General features: G+C 35.7%; 2 protein-coding genes across 6 annotated transcripts in view; one reads left to right on the plus strand and one right to left on the minus strand.

The window, feature by feature from the left end:
* The window catches only part of med12l (mediator complex subunit 12L), a 178,650-nt gene that overhangs the window by 108,093 nt on the left and 49,327 nt on the right, over positions 1-21,230 (plus strand). For all 5 annotated transcript variants that reach the window (XR_010004767.1, XM_008106169.3, XM_016992056.2 and 2 more), the window contains 5 exons: positions 11,356-11,503; positions 11,872-11,990; positions 12,972-13,115; positions 14,366-14,529; positions 15,855-15,986. Coding sequence is in view for 4 of the 5 variants with exons in the window: in XM_008106169.3 (XP_008104376.2) it covers positions 11,356-11,503; positions 11,872-11,990; positions 12,972-13,115; positions 14,366-14,529; positions 15,855-15,986 (707 nt within the window). In the remaining variant the exon portion in view is untranslated. The remainder of the gene's footprint in view (positions 1-11,355; positions 11,504-11,871; positions 11,991-12,971; positions 13,116-14,365; positions 14,530-15,854; positions 15,987-21,230) is intronic.
* p2ry12 (purinergic receptor P2Y12) lies at positions 1,769-20,204 on the minus strand. Its single transcript, XM_008106168.3, has 3 exons — positions 20,084-20,204; positions 8,489-8,785; positions 1,769-4,438 (listed from the first exon to the last, which is right to left on the minus strand). The coding sequence occupies exon 3, from the start codon at positions 4,418-4,420 to the stop codon at positions 3,422-3,424; it is 999 nt and encodes a 332-aa protein (XP_008104375.1). The 5' UTR covers positions 4,421-4,438; positions 8,489-8,785; positions 20,084-20,204; the 3' UTR covers positions 1,769-3,421.

A 21,230-nucleotide genomic window follows, 5' to 3' on the forward strand; every position in this document is an offset into this window, starting at 1 on the left:
TGATACAAATACCTGATTTAACAACCACATTATGATCAGCTTATAGGACATCCTGAAGTTATCTCTTTTCTTGCACATACAGTATTTACTTTAATAACATAGCAGGTATTGATGTTTCCTCTTGCATTTAGGACAATGCTAGATCTTAGTGGCCATCCTGATTGGTAATTGTAGGAGTGGTACTCCAAGCTATAGCTTTTCCACAGTCTGAATGTTTATTTCTGTAATGTTTTCCTTAATTTCCTTTCCCCAACAACTGTTACAGTATTGCATAACTTATAATGTCCCTAAAGAGAACCTGTTATGGTGATTTCCTACCATTCCTCCCTCTCTTGCGCCTTCTATTAACTTTTGCTCCTTGATCCCTCCTTGCTATTGTTATTGTTTTTATTTATATGCCATTTTTCTCTCTTAAAAGAGAACTTTTTTTTGCACTGCAGTACTTGTGCTTCTCATCTCTTTACCTCCCCCCCCTTCCTTGACTCATCACCTTGTATCGTTGTATTCCCTTCTCTTGTACCTTTCAGCCATTTGATGCAATACGTTTCTTCCCTATCTTCTCGGAGATTGCCTTACCTTGGCACTGTAACATTCTCAGATCTTTCCCTTCCACTTTAGCCTCTGGGAGGACCCTAATTACCCACATAAGGTGTAATTTAGTTTTTTAACAAAATATTCAGAATACATAATACTGCTTCTTCAGGCAAGTAATGAAAAGCAATGGATAATGTAGAATCTTAAATAGTAGAAATTTACCCTCCAGTGGTCCCATTGCTTAATATTCACTCATCACAAGAAACTGTAGAAAACAAATTTCAGCTAGATTTTCTTGCAGAATTGTAGAATTGACCCATGTTAGAATTGACAAGCTGGGTCATGAAATTCATTCATTGGCTTAGCATATTCAATGGCTTGTTTGTCATAAAGCACTTGGATAGGATAGTAACCAAACATTTTGTTCTAACACTGTATGTTCAAAGTCTGGAGACTTGCTTTCAAAAATGTGAACCAGACAATGAAATCCAGCCAACTGGGTGGTAAGACAGCCCTCTCAACAACCTGTGTGGCCTACATGATTTTAATGGTGATACCATTTTTGGAATAGACACTCAAACAAGCAAATACAGTGTCTATGCCGACCATGAAGACATGGTGTGAATAAGGATTCCCCCCCAAGTTTAGACAGGCCCTAGGAAAAAGGGCAAGGTCCTGCCCCTCCTCTAGTCCCCTCTGTTGTGTTTTTCACTAAGAATTCAGTTTGCAGCAGTTGAATAATCTCAAGATGAAGAAGGAACTGGGAGGAGGGGAAAGAAACTGGGACATTTGGAAAGCTGTGAAAAGTGGGACAGCAAAGGATTGAGACACTCCCTTTCCAATCCATACAGTTGGAGCAACCAAAGCTTTTGATACTACAGTAGAGTCTCACTTATCCAACACTCACTTATCCAACGTTCTGGATTATCCAACACATTTTTGTAGTCAATGTTTTCGATATATCATGATATTTTGGTGCTAAATTCGTAAATACAGTAATTACTACATAGCATTAATGTGTAATGAACTACTTTTTCTGTCAGTTTTGTTGTACAACATGATGTTTTGGTGCTTAATTTGTAAAATCATAACCTATTTTGATTTTTAATAGGCTTTTCTTTAATCTCTCCTTATTATCCAACATATTCGCTTATCCAACGTTCTGCCGGCTCGTTTATGTTGGATAAGTGAGACTCTACTGTACTATGAATCTGTGGGCAGTTGTGCACCTTTTACCACTAAACAAATGGGGTCTTTAGACCATAATAAAGCTTGATTGATTGTATCTGTTTCCTTATTACTTGCTGGACTGCTTCTGAGAAGTGCATACACACTATAAACATCTAATGTGTTTTTATCACTTCAGCATGAGACAACAAAATGTTATATAAAAATAAAAAGGAAAAAAGGAAATTGTACTTTTTTACAAGATAGTATTTATTTCCCAAATGTCCATTTCTGATAGTTTAAACACTTTGACAAAATCACAAAGTCTACTTTGGGTTGTTGTATGTTTTCCGGGCTGTATGACCATGTTCCAGGAGTATTCTCTCCTGACGTTCTCTCCTTCTGAAACATGGCCATACAGCCCGGAAAACATACAACAACCCTGTGATCCCAGCCATGAAAGCCTTCAACAACACAAAGTCTACTTTATTTACACGTTGTTGATTATATACAAATATGCAACAAGGGTAGAATTGATGGTGCAATTTATACAAAGGAAATATATTCTGTATACTTTCTGTACATTATAGTTGCTAGATCCGTATAACCAAATCTCTTTGGAGGCAGGTTCAGTTATAATAGTAAATAACTGTGAATGATCTTGTAACAGTTTAAGAATAAGTTAAGTACCCAAGATATCAGTACCATAAGAATTCTAAGCAGATGAAACAAAGTCCAAATGTGTTTTGATCTCAGAGCCTATTTGAAGAAATTTCATTTCAGTGCTCCAGGATTAGATAAGCAAACACTTCATTCCTATGCTGTTTTTTTATTTAACACTTCTTCATGGTTGGCCAGGAGTTTAAAAAGTTGATTTTTTTTAAAGTAATTCATTTACACTGTATGAAAATTAACTCGTATTCATTACAGTGTTAAAAATTTTATTTCTGACATCACTTGTTCCATCGTCTATTGCTTTTCTCTTACTTTCCATTACCTGTATGAGAAACTAATTGATGTCAAGCAATATACCTCTGATGCCCTTTGAAATGAATTATTAAAAGAAACTGGAAACTATTAAACAAATAAAGTAACTTCACTACTGTCCATTTTATTACTTTTGCAATATAAATGTATTACATCCTCATTGTACCCCCAATTGATTAGTTATGGATAACTGTGTTGTTTCTAATTTATTAATTCCAAGCCCTCGGTGGACAGCTGATTGAAACCCAAACCTGTACATTAGATTTGAAGCCACCTGTAAGTGTTTGCCAACTAAAACATTATTAAATTCCTTGTTTGAAATGTGTTCAGCTGAACCGTCTTCTTCTGGATATAAGTGTCAGTGATGTCCATTATTTCACAGAAATTACACTTCTTATTGCCTTTATATATTTGTAACCTAGCTAAAAATGAATATATTTAAGTGTTTGGGTGTTGTTATTTTAAGTGCTTTGCTTGCCTATTCAGTTTTTTTCAGAAGGGTTTATCTATATCCCTGAAAATTGTCAGTATAGTTCACTGTTGCCATCAGACTAAAAAAATGTGGCAGTGGCAGGTATGTGTGAATATTTCTATTCACTGTGCAATTATTATCATGGACTATATAGGATGATTAATCTCCCTCGAAGCAAGAAACACCATTGCATTAGAAGAAATGCATGCACTAAAGAGGATGCAAAATGCTTTGGCTGTATAATGTGCTTTTCATGATGGACTACAGTGGTGTCTGCTCCTCAGTTGCTTCCGTACTGTGATCTCTCTCTTTTTTGATTACATATTTATGATATATGTTTAGGAGAGATCTTCTGAAGGATCTGCACAGGGCAAAATATATGAATGGATCTAAACATGCATTTAGGGATGTCAGCCATAAAGTGCTCTCCTTTATATAAAACAATGTGTTCTGGGTTGAACACTTGAAAACATCTCTTGTTTGGCTCAAGGTGTAAGGAATCCTGGCAAAATGGAAAGGCACAAAGCAAATGAAGAACACGCCAATAATTATGAATACTTTCACGTTTACAGTCTTTTTGTTTGTGCTTCCTTTGCTTCTTGTTCTTTTGTAGGATTTGTATAGCTCCTGTGTTATGAGTGTGTAGCAGACGACTATAATGGCAAAGTTAGCCCAGAAAATAAACTGGCAAACATAGTTAACAAGTTCATGCCATACTAAACCAAAATCAGATTTCAGGTCTGCACATTTCTTCACATTCTCTTGCGTCGGTTTCTTGTCTGTCAAAATCATGTTAGGAAGGGACAGACAAAACATGAATATCCAGATAAGTGCAGATAGGATTTTAGATACCAATGTATTGTCGGAGCTGACTGGTTTGAAGGGTCTGGCAGTTTTCAAATAGCGATCAATAGTTATGAGGCCCAAGAAGATAATGCTGATGTACATGGTGAAGTAAAATATGACTTGAGTTACTTTGCAGACGAATCCTCTCAATTCCCAGGACACCAGTTTTGCATCACTGAGTATTTTGAATGGAAAAGTTAGGATCATGAGGATGTCAGCAATCACCGTGTTCTTGAGAAAGATGATAAAATTAGATTTGTTGGCAATCTGGAAAAAGACTCCCATAGCTAATCCATTCATAATTATTCCCACAACAAAAATAAACGTGTACAACAAGGGAAAGAGAACTTGATTCATGCTTTTATCAGTGCTGCAGTTGCTGCCGTTTCCAGAAGGGCTGTACCCAGGATCCATTGGGGCTGTATTTTCTTCCTACCAAGAATAAAAAAGCAGATCAGTCACAAACACCAGCAATGGTTTTAATGAAAGATTCTTCTTTAGTGGACGTTTCTGGGTGAGCAACTTTTAGCAAAATGAAGGCCTATTACACCATAAACAGCCTTTCCCCCCACCTTTTTTCAAACCAAAATTCAAGGCCATTTAGAATGAAAAGAATACAATGTAGCTAAAAAACATATGAAAGGCTAACAGTAAAATGGAATTAAACTTTTAACAATATTGAGATAATTAAAAAAAATACATTACAGCTAAAACAATCTACTGTCTTCTGAAAAGCATTTTCTTTTTCTTTTTTTTAAACTGTTCCAAAAATGGACAAAATAAAAACATGTCAATAGAAGGACAACAAGGATGGGGGCATCTTGGCCTCCTTGGAAAGGGAGCCAAGCATCGCCAACAAGAAAAGCCTTATTTTGGAACTCCACTGGGTTTAGGGATATCACTGTTTTTGTGAAATCCTAGTGATATAGGATTTGATATTCTGTCACATAGCCATAAACATCCTGTGATGTGCTGTATTAGGCATCAAGCATGCAGAAGACAAACATTTCTTTTAATGTGTTTGGAAGCATTACAAGGAATGTTCTTCATTTCAATATGATAATAACTAGCCTATAATACATTATACAACTAAGAACTCAGTTCGATGTTGCACCACCTGGTAATGATGCAAATCAGTTGAGCTGACACTAGACGATTTTATGCTTTATTTGCCTATTCTTTTTTGTAACTCATAGTAAAAATGTCATAAAGGCACTGAGAAGTTTCTGAAACTAGCCAACATTTTTGTATGTTGCTGGTGCCATCTAGCGGTTGACTAAACATGCACAGAAGGACTAGAATTTGGTCCTGTCATCCCTGAGTTGTTCCCATGGGAAAATATTTGCTTTTAAGTTACACAGCTTAAGGAACAGCTTTCTGTCTCTTATTAGAGATGTACAGACTACTCACAAAATGTCTCATCCTTTATGAAAATGGTTCCCAACCTTTGGGCCTCCAGGTGTTTTGGACTTCAGCTCCCACAGTTCCTAACAGCTGGTAAGCTGGTTGGGATTTCTGGGAGTTGAAGTCCAAAATACTTGGGGACCCAAATGTTGGGAACCACTGCTTTATGAAATGGTCCAAGACATACTGAGATATTCCATCAAGAAAATGGTTGATTTCAATGCCTTTTTTGTTGCATTTGGGACTTTTGTGGTGAAAAAATCATTTGTATGAGACACTATATTTTTTTTAAAAAAAAAAAGCTGAGGAGCAATACTATTGTTTTCATAGAGAGATGTGTTATTTTTTAAAACAGTTTTCCGCACAAAATATTTTATGTGCAAAATGATTTATGCACAAAACAAGCTTTTTTGCATCTAGAAAAATTTCTCAGCAAAAGTCCTGAAATGTGAAAAATTATTAGGCATATGCAAAAAACTTTCATAGTCTTTTTCAGGAAGAAAGTATTTGGAACTCTTCATTCTTGAGCAGCAGAAGGAGATAAGCAAAGATTTACATCACCATTATCCAGTAGTTTGAGGAGATTGTTGTTCATAATTTTCTCTATGTTTTTATCCTCAGGCCATTTAACATGAACTTAATATATTACAGCAATCTAATGGTTTTATGGAAGGGGCAGAGCACTTATAAGAAAACCATCCATCTTATACTCTGCAGCCTTTCATGGTAATTGCAGCCATTATCGTGTTTTTCCTTAACAAAACTATCTATCAAAGGTCATATCATTTTTCACACTGGTCCAAAACTAATCTTATCCTAACTCCAGCTGCTCAAACATTTGCTGGTGCAAGTGATCAGATGAATATGGAAGCAATATACACCCCTTAATGGTTGTATGTATCTTTTGGTAGTACTCTTATTAACATACCCGTGGAACTGTGTAAAGAGGAGATATGCCATCAATAGTCCTTGGAAAGACTTTTAGTAGAAGTCCTTTAATATGTACTCTCTCCCTCACTAATTTGACATCATAGCTTTTTTATGGCATCGGTTTCTGTGGCTGCCCATATGTGCTTTGTGCAGTGAAGAGATCTAGAACTCATTCACACCACACAGCTACAGCACAACATTCTACCTTAATTTCCATGGCTGCATCCTATGGAGTCCTAGGATTTTTCATGAAGATATCATTTTAGTTCTCGGCTCATTTTTGCTATCCTTGAGAATAAATGCTTCAAACTGCAAAAGATTTATTGCCTAGTTCTTCCCCATGTCCATCTGCAGAAGGGATATTTTATCGTGTTAGAAGCAAATTGAGAACATACTACAAGTTGCTTCTGGAGTGAGGGAATTGGCCGTCTTCAAAGATGTTGCCCAGGGGATGCCCGGGCAAGTTACCACCCTGAGGGGGGCTTCTCTCATGTCGCCGCATGGGAAGCTAGAGCTGACAGACGGGAGCTCACCCTGTCTCGTAAATTCAAACCTGCAACCTTCAGGACAGCAGTTCAACTGGCACAAGGGTTTAACCCATTGCACTACTGCAGCCCCTTTCTGCAAAAGGTGACCCATTTTGATAATTTCCCCTTCTAAGCTCAATTAGCTCAATTTCAGATTGGCATCTTTGAAAAGTTACCTTTACAGTTGCATTGGAGCATAACCAGTACTGAGGATCACAGACATAACATTTGAACTCAGGTGTGGAAAACTTGTTTTCTTCCAAAGAATCTTGACTCCAAGGGTGCATCTATAGTGTAGAATTAATTCAGTTTGACACCACATTAACTGCCGTGCCTCAATGCTGTGGAATCATGGGAGGTGTAGATTTACAATATTTTTAGCCTTCTGAGCCAATGAGTGCTGGTGCCTCACCAAATTACAATTCATACAGTCCATAGCAATGAGCCGTGGCAGTTAAAGTGGTGTCCAGTTGCATTCTACACTGGAGATGCACCTAAAGTAAAATCAGTCCATCAACATGGCTAATAGTCTGTCATCAACCAACAACAGGAGTCCAGCTAGTATTCTAATTGAAACATATCAATAAAAGTTTTATTCATGCAAATGCTTCATTCTGAAAATAAATTATCTAGATACTTATAAATAATATGTATTTGAAGAAACATAATGATCCAAATATTTAGAGAAATAATACACATTACATGATTAAAGAGAAAATCTAGATTTGTTGTGACAGAGCAATCAAGACAATTTGAATGAAAATCCTAAGCCTGTATCTTCCTCCAAAACAAACAAGCAATATACCATATGCTTTGGAGCTGTTGTAGAATATGACTCAAAGTGTGTATCCTGCAATCTAGTATGCACACCTAAGTATTCAGGTCTATAGTTGGCCCTGAAAGGAGGGGGATTGGAAAAAATAAATTGATATTATACTTCCCAAATTAATTCTTACTCAGATTAGACCACCAGTGTAATATGTTATGTGCTAAAGAAGCAAGTGTATAAATTATTTTGCAAAGAGTGAACAATGCATATTGCAACAAGCAGGACTTAAGAAAAAATAGTAATCTAAATGACATTTATCTGGAGATGTCAAAATATTTATCAGGAGAAATTCAAAAATTAGGCAGCATGACTCTCAGCCTCATATATTGACTTCTACAAAATATAATCAGTTCAAGTCACTTAAAGAGATACGTTTGGGTGTCTAAAGTATCCTATTTATTGAAACATACTAAAATAGGTTTAGAGAGGAAATAGCAAAGATGTACCATTAAGCATGCATTTAAAATGTCCACACAATAAAAAATATTGTAATTATTTCCTTTTTTGGAGTATTTTATGCTGATTTTCTATAGCATATGTAAAAAAACCCATCAGTGTATATGTTCACATATAATATATTTTCCTTCTATAATTCAAGTGTTGGTACTTTTATTCATTTTATAGCATAATATGCATCGTAGCATTGTTTGTAGGATGTATTTTCAGATATTTTAGAGCACTGCAAAAATAAAAGTATGCATCAGAAAGCAAATGTAAAAGTTCATATTGAAATATAATTTATCACAGTCATTTGTACAATAGTATAGAATACAAATATTTTTAAAACATTACCTTAATCAGCTGTAATCAGCAGAACACTTGGATTTTCCTGCATTGGGAGATTATGTTGCTGACAGGGAGAATGTGGTGTCTTCTGAAATATTTTCCTTGTTATACAATCAAAAGGTAGCATTTAGTTTGCAGGCTCCATCAGCAGAAAGCCCTGTCCTATACAGCAACAGCACAACTGTTTGAGTCATGAGAGAGAAGAGGAAGTCATGGGTTTACTTCTTCAGATGCTGTCTGATTTTAAGCAGCTGCCTAGAATACAATCCATTTCAAATTTGGTTTCTCTCTTTCTTACTTTTCCTGAAAGGAAAGAGGAGAACTTTTGATTAAAAAAAAGCAAATTAAAGAAAATGATACAGCCCAGCTTATCAGGATAGAGATAAAAAGGTCTGTGGTGTTCTCTGGAATAGGCTTTATTAGGTTCTAGCACTTGCCTTCTGATGCAAGTCATGTGAGTAACACTTCTCTAAAAGTTGGGGGGGGGGGGGGAACTGTGCACCATAATATAATTTAAAAGCTCTTTGGCAGATTATGTAACTCCACCATTCATGATATATAACAAATGGCTTTCTGGTCTGAAGATAACAGCAAATCTCTTTCTGAACAGATTCACTGCTGTACATATTTTTCTTTGCTATAGTTGCCAAGGTGGCAATTTCTATTGGTCTGAAATAGGGAAATCGTATTTCTGTGTAATTCTGCGACCCTGTCTAGCCCTACACAAAGTTACCATTGATCAGCAGTATTGAGAAGGAAGCAAAGGGCAGATCAGATGACAGGCATAATTCTCCCTCTCAATGTTTTGGAGCACCTTCCTGAGATAACTGTCTCTCTTTGCCTAAAATTGGGCTGTTTCAGATATGAAGAATTCAAAATGTCAATTGTGGCTAACAGTTTTTGATCAATTTGACCTCATGAGCCAGTCTAATCTGCCCCCCCCCCCCAAAGCTTTCTGTGCTTCATATCAAATTGTACTTTCTCTTTGTCTGAATATGTTTGTCATATTTTTTGGTCTTCTTGTGTGTGCTTTAAGTAACTGCTGACATAGGTGACCCTAAGTTTTTCTTGGCAAGATTTGTATAGAGGGAGACTTCCTTTGCCTTCTTCTTGGGCCGAGAGACTTGCTCAAAATCACCCAGGGAGTTTCTATGGCTGAGTGGGATTTGAACCCTAATCTCCAGAGTTAAAATCTAGTGCTCAAATGACTTCTCCATGCTAGTGATGCTGCTCAGATGTTATGAGGGAAGGAATAACATTGTATAACTATGGAATGGACGAATAATACTTATGAAATTGTTGATAATTAAGTCCTCCTTTAGTTGTTTTTTTGCAGCTGTAGTGTAATTGTTGACACAAGGAAAGAGGGAGCCAAATCACAAATGTGCATGCAGGAAGTTTTGATATAACAAAGATACAATTTTGTTTATAACAGCTGTATATCATTGACCTGGCACAAGGTCTAGTTTTTATTTCCCCAAGTTTGATCTTAAGAAGCTTCTGGCTTCATTTTTGCCATGAGAAGGTTCCACCACTGCTGCATATTCAGATGGACTGCCCGTCCTGAAGCTGGGGCCAAAATCATGGACTTCTGGAGAGAAGAAAAATATATGATGTGGGAGGGGAAATTGTGGTTTTCTACTGGACAGTGTTTCCTGCAGACCTGCAACCTGACCCTCCAATAAGTTGGGAGCTATTGCTTTATATATATAAAAATCCCCAAATGTTCTAGCTTTTCTTCAGGGGCCATGTGAGCCACTCCCCTAGTCATTTTCAATGTCCCTCTAGGAACAGATTTGTGGTGCATTGTTTATTATAGGATTACCAGAACTTCAAATGCATGTGCCACTTTGATTGGAATGAGGACATTATGACACTGTATTATTGTCATCTAAAAATCCAAGCAGATAAGTTGTGCTTTTGCTATACAGTGAAGTGAAGGATATATGGTCAATGGTCTCAAATGTTGTAGACCAGTGGTTCTCAAAACATCTGGGGACCCATAGGTTGAGAACCACTTTTGTAGACAGATTCAGGAGAATAACCATCGACTTGCTTTACTTGTTCATCTTTTGGTAGATGTTATCCAGCAGGATGACCGTTGAAATCCCCTTGCCAAAATCAAACCTAAACCAGACTTCAGATGATTAGTATTGCAGTCTACATACCATTTGCTTTCTCATGCAATATAGTTAGAATTACAATACCTTTTAATGGCCATGACAACTACAATTCTGTTGCTGTATAGTACTCCCAAAGAAATTGAAACCAAGTAGAGTAGTTATGATTTATTGGAAAGCACCAAATTCAATGCCAGTGGAATTAAACTGAAAGGAAGAGAGTTGGATGTTGTGTACAATTTAAGCAACTAAAGTGTTCTAGCCTTAATGTCTTTTTCTCTTTTGTTGAGAAAATTTAAAACTATATTTTGTTTAGCAAAAACTGATGTTTTATCATACTGGACACTTCTATATTTTTCTAGTCCACATGCTCAGGGCAGATAGCTCATAAGGTAGGCCTTCACAACCTGTGGCCCTCCAGATGTTTGGGCCTCAAACTCCCAGTAGCCCTAGTTAGAACCTATTCTCAAGAGAGGGGTTGTAATTGGATATAACTTTTAATGGGCTTTAATTATGTACTATAAAGTTTCATGGTTCATGGTTTGTCTAATCTTTTATTGAACTGTAATTGTTAAAAATGTTTAGCATTTTAACTATCCATTATTTAATTAATTTTAATTAACTTTTATTTGTATATTTTTATCAAGTTTTTAAAATGGATTTTTAATGCGTAATGTTTTAAAAATGTTGTCAGTTGTCTTCCCCATTCTGTAAAATTGGTTTTTAATTTCTTGTGTTTCCTTTGATTAAAAGGATGAATCTTCAAATCATGAATATAATCAGCGCATGATTCTTCTTTATGGTGTTGGCAAAGAACGTGAAGAGGCAAGGCATCAGTTAAAGAAGATTACCAAAGATATCTTGAAAATCTTAAATAAGAAAAGCACTACTGAAATGAGTGGTAATTACCCAGCTGCTCAGTGCTGAGTTTTCAATGGCTTCTAATAGAACACAGCATAAATGAAGTTATAGCATGCACAGTTATTAACATTTCAGAATCCCTTTGTTTCCCAAAAAAAGGTTGCATGCAATTAAATGCCTTAGTTTGATGCTTTTGTTATAACCTTTGCTTTATTATCGTTTTCACTTAAAGTCAGGCCACAAATGCCAGTCGCATTAGTAAATAAATCAACTTTGTGTTTTTCATTCTCATACTTCAGTTTCTTAGAATTAGAATTTGGCATAAAAGCATGCATTAGAAATATAATGGTGGAGAATTGTATAAAGTCTGTTTACTGCAAAAATCTGACAAGTTTAAAAATGTTTTAGCTGGAGATGAATGTCAGAAAGTCAGAAAGAACAAGCAAGAAGCTTTTCCAACTTTAGAGACAGTGTTTACAAAACTGCAGCAGCTTTCATACTTTGATCAACATCAGGTGACATATCAGGTACTTTTCGAAGTTGCAATGTTGGCCATTTCTGTGTTTAGTTATAAACCTCTAGTGTGGTATAAAATGTTTTGTTTTGGGACAGGATAAAGAAGAAAAAGAAAGAAGGAAGATAACTACCAAATATTTTAGGGTCGGACAGAATAGGATTAATAGGCAGGAGAAAGATTTTTAAATTGCCTTTGGTATAGAAAAGCCCTTCCCAAAGGCACAGGTTGTGAAAAGACACCTGAAAGTTGTCTGAAGTGGATTAATGGGGATAATGAGATGGCTTTTATCATGTTAAAACTATAGAGAATTTTGTATGTAATAACATAATGTATTATTCTAAGTATTGACTGTATAACCTCCCCCCCCCCCCCAAAAAAAAAGGGAAATTAGTGGTTAATATTCCACACACCCAAAAGATATATCGTTTTAAGCGATGCACCACAGCTGCTGTGACTGGAATATAAGAGAATTAATGAAGAACTAAGTGAACTGTATTACATTGCTATGTTCATCTACACTGTAGAATTAATGCAGTATGGGGCAACTTTAACTGCCATGGCTCCATGCTATGGATTCTTGGGAGTTGTACTTTGTGGAGGCACCAGAACTCTTTGGCAGGGAAAGCTAAAGACCTTGTAAAACCACAACTCCCATGATTCCATAGCAGTGTAGGCTATAGTGTAGGTGTACCCTAATTTAGTATTTTGCAACCACTCTTCATTGTGTTTTCTCTTTTCTAGGAAAAAGCGAGAGTAAGCAATTTTCTGAGCATGAGAGTTGTACTGATGTAGATATTTAGTAGCAACTGTGGTGGCACTTTATGGTGGGGAGCCTCCTAACACACTCCATTGCTTTTGTTCCCCTCTAAAAGGAAAGGTGTTTTATAGAATACTAAAATAATAAATGTTAATTGTGGATGTACTCATAGTATAACAGTATGTTGGGCGCTGCAGTCCTTTATTTATTACATCTTCTGTTTTTAAAAAACAGATTTCCAACAATGTTCTGGAACAGATTACTAGTTTTGCTTCAGGGACATCATACCACCTTCCATTGGCTCATCATATACAGCTTATATTTGATCTCATGGAGCCTGCTCTAAATATCAATGGCCTTATTGATTTTGCTGTTCAGGTAAAAGTTGTCTTGTTTGGGTACTGATATATTGTCTTTAAAAGCAAATTCACTCGGTTGACACAAGTGAAAGTGGTAGAAAAGTGAAAAGCCCTATTATGTTTTCCCACACATATGGCATCAATACAGATTGAGCATCCCTTACCAAGAAATCCAAATTACTGTACTTCAAAATCTGAAATGTTTTGCTGACAACCTCTCATTTCCACCTTTGAGGTGGTGGTGGTGGTGATCCTGCTTGTTCTCCGGCAAGTGGACAGTTGGAGATCTCCTGGAGATACAGGCCTTGGGTTCCTTATAACCTCAGTCTTTCAGTATCTCTCCAGACTCACATCTGAGACACAACACAAGCAACAAATGAACAAGACACAAGATTGGAAATAGACAAATGGTTGGAGAAAGGCGAGAATCTGTAAATTGTCTGGAGGCATGGGTTTATGCTGAGCATTATGCTTGGATCCCTGCCATTTCACAGAGTTCCCAAAATCCAAACCACTTCTGGTCCTGAGAGATACTCAACATGTATGGGAACCTTTGCTCTGTATGGTTTCAGTGGTGACAATCTTATTCAGGTGCCACTTTCACATCATGTATTTGAGACATTGGAGTAAATTTGCTTGAATTTGCTTTGTTGGTATGCATACACAGCAATCTTTTCAATCAACATAAATTTTCGCTAGCAGAAATTCTTTGATAGATTAATTTAGAGACCCTTTCTGTTCTAGCCTCTTTGCCACTATGGTAATCAATTATAATTTCATGCCAAATCTTTTATGATTTCTAAATATTTGAGAAAACAGAATGGAAATGTGACTTCTTTGGATCACAGCACCAGCATGTATTGACCAGCTTGGCCATATTATTTGGGACAGTCTAGGTATGGGCAAACTGTATTGTTTTCAGAAGTCATTAAGTTGTAAACTGTAAAGGAACACAGACAAAAAGATATGGAAACTTTTTCTCCTTCTGAACTAAGAGAGGTAGAGTACTTCCAATTGAGAAAAGGGGCTTACAATTGTCAAAGTGAAGAAAATAGGGAAATAGAAGTAGTTGGAAGAAGTGGAAGAGCTACAGATTGAAAATATTGCCTGGACTCCCTGAAAAATTCTGCAGATGAGATACGGCAATTGTACATAAACGCTTTATCTAGCAACACCCCAGGAACCTTTCCTGGAAATGTTTATGCAGTTGAATTTGGAGAGGGGTCCTTTTAAAGTCAATGTTTTATCTTTTTTCCTTCCTAATTTTAGCTGCTGAATGAGCTGAGTGTGGTGGAAGCTGAGCTTCTCCTGAAGTCATCCAGCTTGGCAGGAAGTTACACAACAGGGCTGTGTGTTTGCATTGTTGCTGTGCTGAGGCATTACCATGCCTGTCTCATTTTGAATCCAGACCAAACTGCTCAGGTTTTTGAAGGGTTTGTAGTGGTAATGTTTTTCTAATAACTCCTCAATGTTACACTTTTTGCATGTTAATATTTAATATGCTCTATCTGCCACTAACATATATTCGAAAAGTCTGTAAGAAATCTAAATCTTTATAGAATGAGAAATGCATGTTGCTGTTTCCTTAGACAAGTGAACTGAAGATGTCTTGTACATCCTTATTTTTCACTTAAATGGCTTGATCTCTGATAGATAATGGTGTAGTTACATATTCTGTATTCTTCAAACACCTTACATGAAATATGAGATTCAAGTGTAATAAGTAAAGAGGTTTGAATTTTTCAAAATTATGTTTTGGAAATGAAAATTCACCTATACCTGCACCTTCTAATTTTTTAAAACAAAGAACTTAGAACTAAGTGATAATGTTGAAGGGATCTTGAGAGATGTGTTATTAGGAGATTGCCTTGAATTTCCCCTTAGAGATGCTTGTTTACAGGCATCAATTTATTGTTTTAGTATAAGCAGAAGGGGACTCCATATTATATGGAGAATTGCATAAATAATAGGCCTATTCAGTAGATTTGTTTTGAAAGTTTATAAAAGTTTTGACTGCTAATTATTTTTGGCCATAGGCCAACAAAAACAAATTAACATCTCCAGATTACAAGGAAGACTATACATCATAAAATATAAATAAGATATGAGATGTATTATATTGGGACATTATAGGGATATCTATGAAATTTTAAAATGTTATAATCCAGGCTTGTCAAACTCATTTTCACCAAGGGCTGCATCAGCCCTGCAGATCTTGTGTTTGATACATATATTAGAATCCATTCAGAGAGCCAAAGACATGGGTCCATTCTAGTCCGCATCCCATTTTTAATCATGTCTTGTTTATGGATAAGGTCAAACCGCCTGATGTTTATGGAGATGATCTGTTGAGAAACTGTTGCCATGGTGAGCTGAACATGGTTGCAGAGCTCCATGTGATTAGGAACAGCTTTCCAATTGCATGGTGCTTTGTAACTATGTTGACTTGAACTCAGGCACAACTTCTTTGTTGTCAGAGAAGGAATTTGAAGTGAAGTGGAGGGTGCTAAAATTGGAAAATGCACCTCTGCATCCCTCTTCACACTTTTGAAATATAGCATCTGAAAAAAGCTAATCAAACAGATAGATGAATGAATGTGAAAACTGTTTTCTTATGATTTGATATAAATACCACTTTTTAAATTTTTTGAGAGTTTAGTAGTTAGGACCAGATACATTTCCAATTCTATAATGTATATAAGTGTTGTGCTTCTATTAACTTTTCATGTTCCTAAAAGATGCGGTTTTCTTCTTCCAGATTATGTGCTGTTGTCAAACATGTTGTTAATCCATCTGAATGCTCTTCTCCAGAAAGATGTGTTTTAGCCTATCTCTATGATCTCTATGTATCCTGTAGCTATCTCAGAAGCAGATTTGGAGATCTCTTCAGGTTTGTAGTAATAGGATATTTTGCTTTGTCTTGCAACTTGATCTACATATTCAATGTATTGGCACTTACGTGTACATTTCTTCTTGTTCTACTTAATCTTATTTGCCCTTTTAGGAGAGAGATTTTTCTCTAGCCATATCTTTTTTCTTCTTTTTTTGAAGCAGGTTGTAATTTGAAAACATGATAAGGCTTTCTTGCACTACATAGATATGTATTTCAGTATTACAAAATGGGGAAAGTTCTTCTCTCAATATTAGTAGTGATGAAATGAAATTCTTTATTTCAGTGTTAGGAAAAACTATGTGTCCTATCATGTTTGTTTGAAAATAGTAGCCCTATTCAAATATAACCCTGTGTGATTAGAAGTATCTAACCCTACCTCCTTCTATTTCCTCATGCCTTCATCACAGAGCAATCCAGCAGTCTCCTACATGTTTTTAAAATTATGGATGAGTTCCCAAATAGGATATCTAACTATAGTCTTGTAGATAGGCCTAATATCCAGACCCAGGCCACTAAAACCTATCCTAAAAGCCAGGCAGCAATACTGAGTGTAGAAGTTCTGTAGTGTTGATAAATTGGGCACTGAAGGATGATGCATCCATCCCCCTTCCACTACTGAGCTGTGATACAATGAACAAAAACAAGTACCTTATGTGGTCCTGTCGCAACTTGTTGCACCATGGCTTACTGGCAAGAGGGGGCTAGATCTATTATCCTTCTGTACTCCTGCCCTTGGTATGGCTACATGGTTTTAAAGGTAGGTTTTAGAGTCATTTGTAGCTGTGGTATATGTTTAGTATGCAACATTGTTTCTGCCTAACAGGATACCAGTGTATACCGTGTTTCCCCGAAAATAAGACCTCCCCAAAGAATAAGACCTAGCAGGGGTTTGGGGGGATTGCCAAATATAAGGCCTCCCCTGAAAGTAAGACCTAGCAACTAAGGCTGCAGCAGAGTTCCATTCGGAAGCATGGCTGCAGGGCTAAAGCAGCACTCCTCATACACACACCGGAGGGAGGGAGGGAGGGAGGGAGGGAGGGAGGGAGGGAGGGAGAGAAAGTGCTTGCTTTCTGTGCCTCCCTCCCTGCCTTGCCTTGCCTTGCCTGTCCCCCAGCCGCGGCTTGAAAAACCTTCCGTGGCTGCTGCTGCGCTGCCGTTTCTTCCTTCGGAGACAAGGCCATGCTGGCCATGCTCCCTTGCTTCCCAGAGGCTTCTGATTGGCTCCTGGAGCCCGGGCAAGGGAGGGTGGGAGGGAAGGAAGAGGGCTTTTCACTCCTCCCCAAGGCTTCTGCTCCTTAAAGGTACAGGACGCATTGGGATTCTCCTCTCATCCTTATTCCTATCCTATGCCATGAAACTGATTATTTTATACTATTATTCTATTACCATATTATTATCATCATATTCTGTTACTATTATTATATCCCATTATTATATTATCCTATTAATATATTTTAAATCATTATATTATATTTTTCTATTATTATTATTATATCATTATATTTTATTCTATTATTATTCTATTATATTTTCATATTATTATATTATTATTCTGTTATTATTAAATTCCATTTTATATTACCCTATTAATATATTTTATATCATTATATTCTATACTATTATTCTATTATATTATCATATTATTTTTTTTATTATTAGCATATTCTGTTATTATTATTATATTCCATTTTATATTATCCTATTAATATATTTTATATCATTCTATTCCATTCTATTATTCTATTATATTATCCTATTATTATTATTATATTATTATGCTATTCTGTTATTATATCCCATTATTATATTATCCTATTAATACCATATTATTATCATATTCTGTTATTATTATATCCTATATTATATTATCTCATTAATATATTGTATATCATTATATTATTATTATATTATCATATTATTATTATAGTATATTATATTATTCATCATTCATGACTACATTGAAACTAGAATAGAGAGAAATCAGCGTGAAAACCTTGTGAAACCTAAATTGCAAGAGGTACCATAGATTGTTGTACATGTAAATAATGGTAGTAACAAGACATTCTTGATAGGATTCATAGTTTGTCTGGTTATGCTGGTTTGTGATGACAACTACTTTACAGTATATAATAAATGTTCATTTTGTTGTTCAACAATAAATGTGAATTCTTCTTCATGGAAAAATAAGACATCCCCTGAAAATAAGACCTAGTGCATATTTGGGAGCAAAAATTAATATAAGACCCTGTCTTATTTTCGGGGAAACAGGGTATTTTAAATAGGAGAGATTATTTATTTATTTATTTATTTATTTATTACAGTACTTATATCCCACCCTTCTCACCCATAGGGGATTCAGGGCGGCTTACAATAAAACACAGTAAAAAATATTACAGGCAATTCAATCAATTAAAAATTACATACATTAAACATTGATTAAAAATATGCATATACAGTAGAGTCTCACTTATCCAACACTCGCTTATCCAATGTTCTGGATTATCCAACCCATTTTGTAGTCAATGTTTTCAATACATCGTGATATTTTGGTGCTAAATTCGTAAATACAGTAATTACTACATAGCATTACTGCGTATTGAACTACTTTTTCTGTCAAATTTGTTGTATAACATGATGTTTTGGTGCTTAATTTGTAAAATCATAACCTAATTTGATGTTTAATAGGCTTTTCCTTAATCCCTCCTTATTATCCAACATATTCGCTTATCCAACGTTCTGCCAGCCCATTTATGTTGGATAAGTGAGATTCTACTGTAAATACATAGTTGGCGCATTTCGAACTGGTCTGTCATTGAGTTCTAAGATGGTGATAATTGATGCTGCTGTTATTAATCGAAATGCCTGGTCCCACAACCAGGTCTTAACTTTCCTATGGAAGGATAGAAGGGAGGGAGCCTGCCTGACATCATTTGGGAGTGTGTTCCATTAGGAGATGGTCATTTGTTGTTTTCCACTCCACAGTGATCAGAGGGGGAAAGATGAATAATGTGTAAGATTTGTACTTCATGGATAATTGCTTTGAATTTAAAATGCCAAAAAATGCTGTGAGTGCACAAGAAAATTAGTAAGGGATCTGAATGAGAAGATTGAGGAAAGATAAAGAGGACGTCTTTTGACTTGATAACTTTTGAACTAACCTGATACAGACTTTGAATCTTGGAAATAATATTTGACTTGTGTAAGATGTGTGTTGTGGTGGTGACATCACAATCTGTGTAGATCTCAGCTGTATTCTTATTTTCCCTGATTATTATCCACAATGTTTAGTGTATATTGAAGTCTATTGTTTGAGGTATATTGAAGGCCTTACGTCATCTGTTTTAAGCCAGTCTTGGACCTTAGTTTTTGCCTACAGTGACTAAAGCAAATTTCATATATATTTTACTATGATCATTTCCTATGATTCTAACCACTGTATTATTATCAAGAAGAGTGCTGTTATGGAACAGTGTTGTAACTTTATGATTTTAAGCAAGCTCAGCCCCATACTTCAGCCTAGCAGAAGTGTTGCTAACAAAAGCAAAACACATTAACAGTCCTAATGAAAAAGCTGTGTTTTTTCCTAGAGAACTACATTTAAATACTTGAATTTTGGTCATTGACCACTAACCCAAAAAGCCAAAGCTGGAAATGAGAATAATGTCATTCCATAGTCAAATAAATTTATGTATGAAAATGGGAAACTTTTAAGACAATGTTCTACTCCATAACAATCCTCCCACCTGTTTTGTTTGCTGTCTACTCTAGATAGAGTTATCTCTAAAGGTAAACTTAATATACTTAGAATAGAGTTGACTTGTTTTTATTAACTTTAGCTTAGACATATTTTGGCTCCTAACTCCTCAGTTTGGAGAATCTTTACTTCATTTCCTTGAAAGATTTCTGATTAATACACTGTCTCTTGTAAGTGTTGCCATAAATAGAAGTAAGCAGATCCAGAGATTCTGCTGTATCAGAATGGCTAGATTTCTAATAATATTGTGATTTCTCAAACAGAGTAAGAACATAAAATATCATAACATTGAAACACTCCATTATGTTTTAATTAAATATTGTCATAGTTTAGCACTTACCTCCAATTTACATCCAACGGGTAGCTTTCTCTTGTACATGTGAAATGCTCGTAACTTCCTATTTATGTTTTTTTCACTTTCAGTATACTTCCTTTAAAAAAGTATCCATTGGCTTATTTGCCAAACGAATTGTGTTTTCTAAATTTTCCAGAGTTTCTGATAACATGATGAAAATCCCTTTGTGTTTTAAAGTGTTTTTTAAGTACACAGGGCATAAATTTTCCAGTACGAAAAAGTTATTTAACATTGTAATTCAGAAGTATTTTTTAAAAAAAGCACACATCTACCGATAAAGCAGGAACTGTAATACTAAGTTCTGCTTTCGTTAAAAGGAAAATATTTGGAAATGTGTAGAAAACATTTAGCACACAAAGTTTCATTATTGTCTGTTGCTCAATATAACTGACACTACAGAGCAAAAAACCGGACCACTAAAAGTGTAATTTGTTGATTATTGGTAAAGAGTTGGATTTCTGAGTACATATGAGATGTAAACTTTTTAGGGATCAGCTCAGCAATATACAGGATATTATCTTCTAGCAGAAAAATGAGACTGAAAATAAAAGAAATGATGTGGACCATATACTGTGCTTCCTGTCTTAATATTTGAGAACATCATGGATTTACATATTGATTGTACTAATTTGTGTATTTGTAGAAGGTGCATGCGTGTTAGCCACTTTGAGAAGACATTGTTTGAAAAATTGAACACAAAGAGTTTGAGCAACCTTGAGTCCCATAATGGAGAGAATAATGTATTGCATTATGATCATGTTCCTGGTTCATTCCAGCTGCAATATCACAGCACTAACACTTTGTAACTGCAGAAATGCTTAATCTGCCTGCTTTAATTCACAAAATGTATTGCAGTAAGTAAAGGAAGAATGCAGAAGAGTGCTGATCTCTGTTTATTAGCTGAAGATTGGTACACTGAATGCTCTGAATTAGCCAGCTGCATTCAGGCTTTTCTGAATAAACAGTTTACTGAATTTGCTTATATCTGTCAGTTATTTCCAAGAATCAAGAATTTTCTAATAGTCAGTTCAGTCCAGAATCTGGAGACTCAATTGAGGCTTCCTTCCTTTCTCAGTTGAAGCATACTGTTATTTTTTATGTGCTTCCTCCGTGTGTCAAGCTTGGGGCAATC

Source organism: Anolis carolinensis, chromosome 3 (assembly GCF_035594765.1).
Source record: "Anolis carolinensis isolate JA03-04 chromosome 3, rAnoCar3.1.pri, whole genome shotgun sequence".
Lineage (NCBI taxonomy): Eukaryota > Metazoa > Chordata > Lepidosauria > Squamata > Dactyloidae > Anolis > Anolis carolinensis.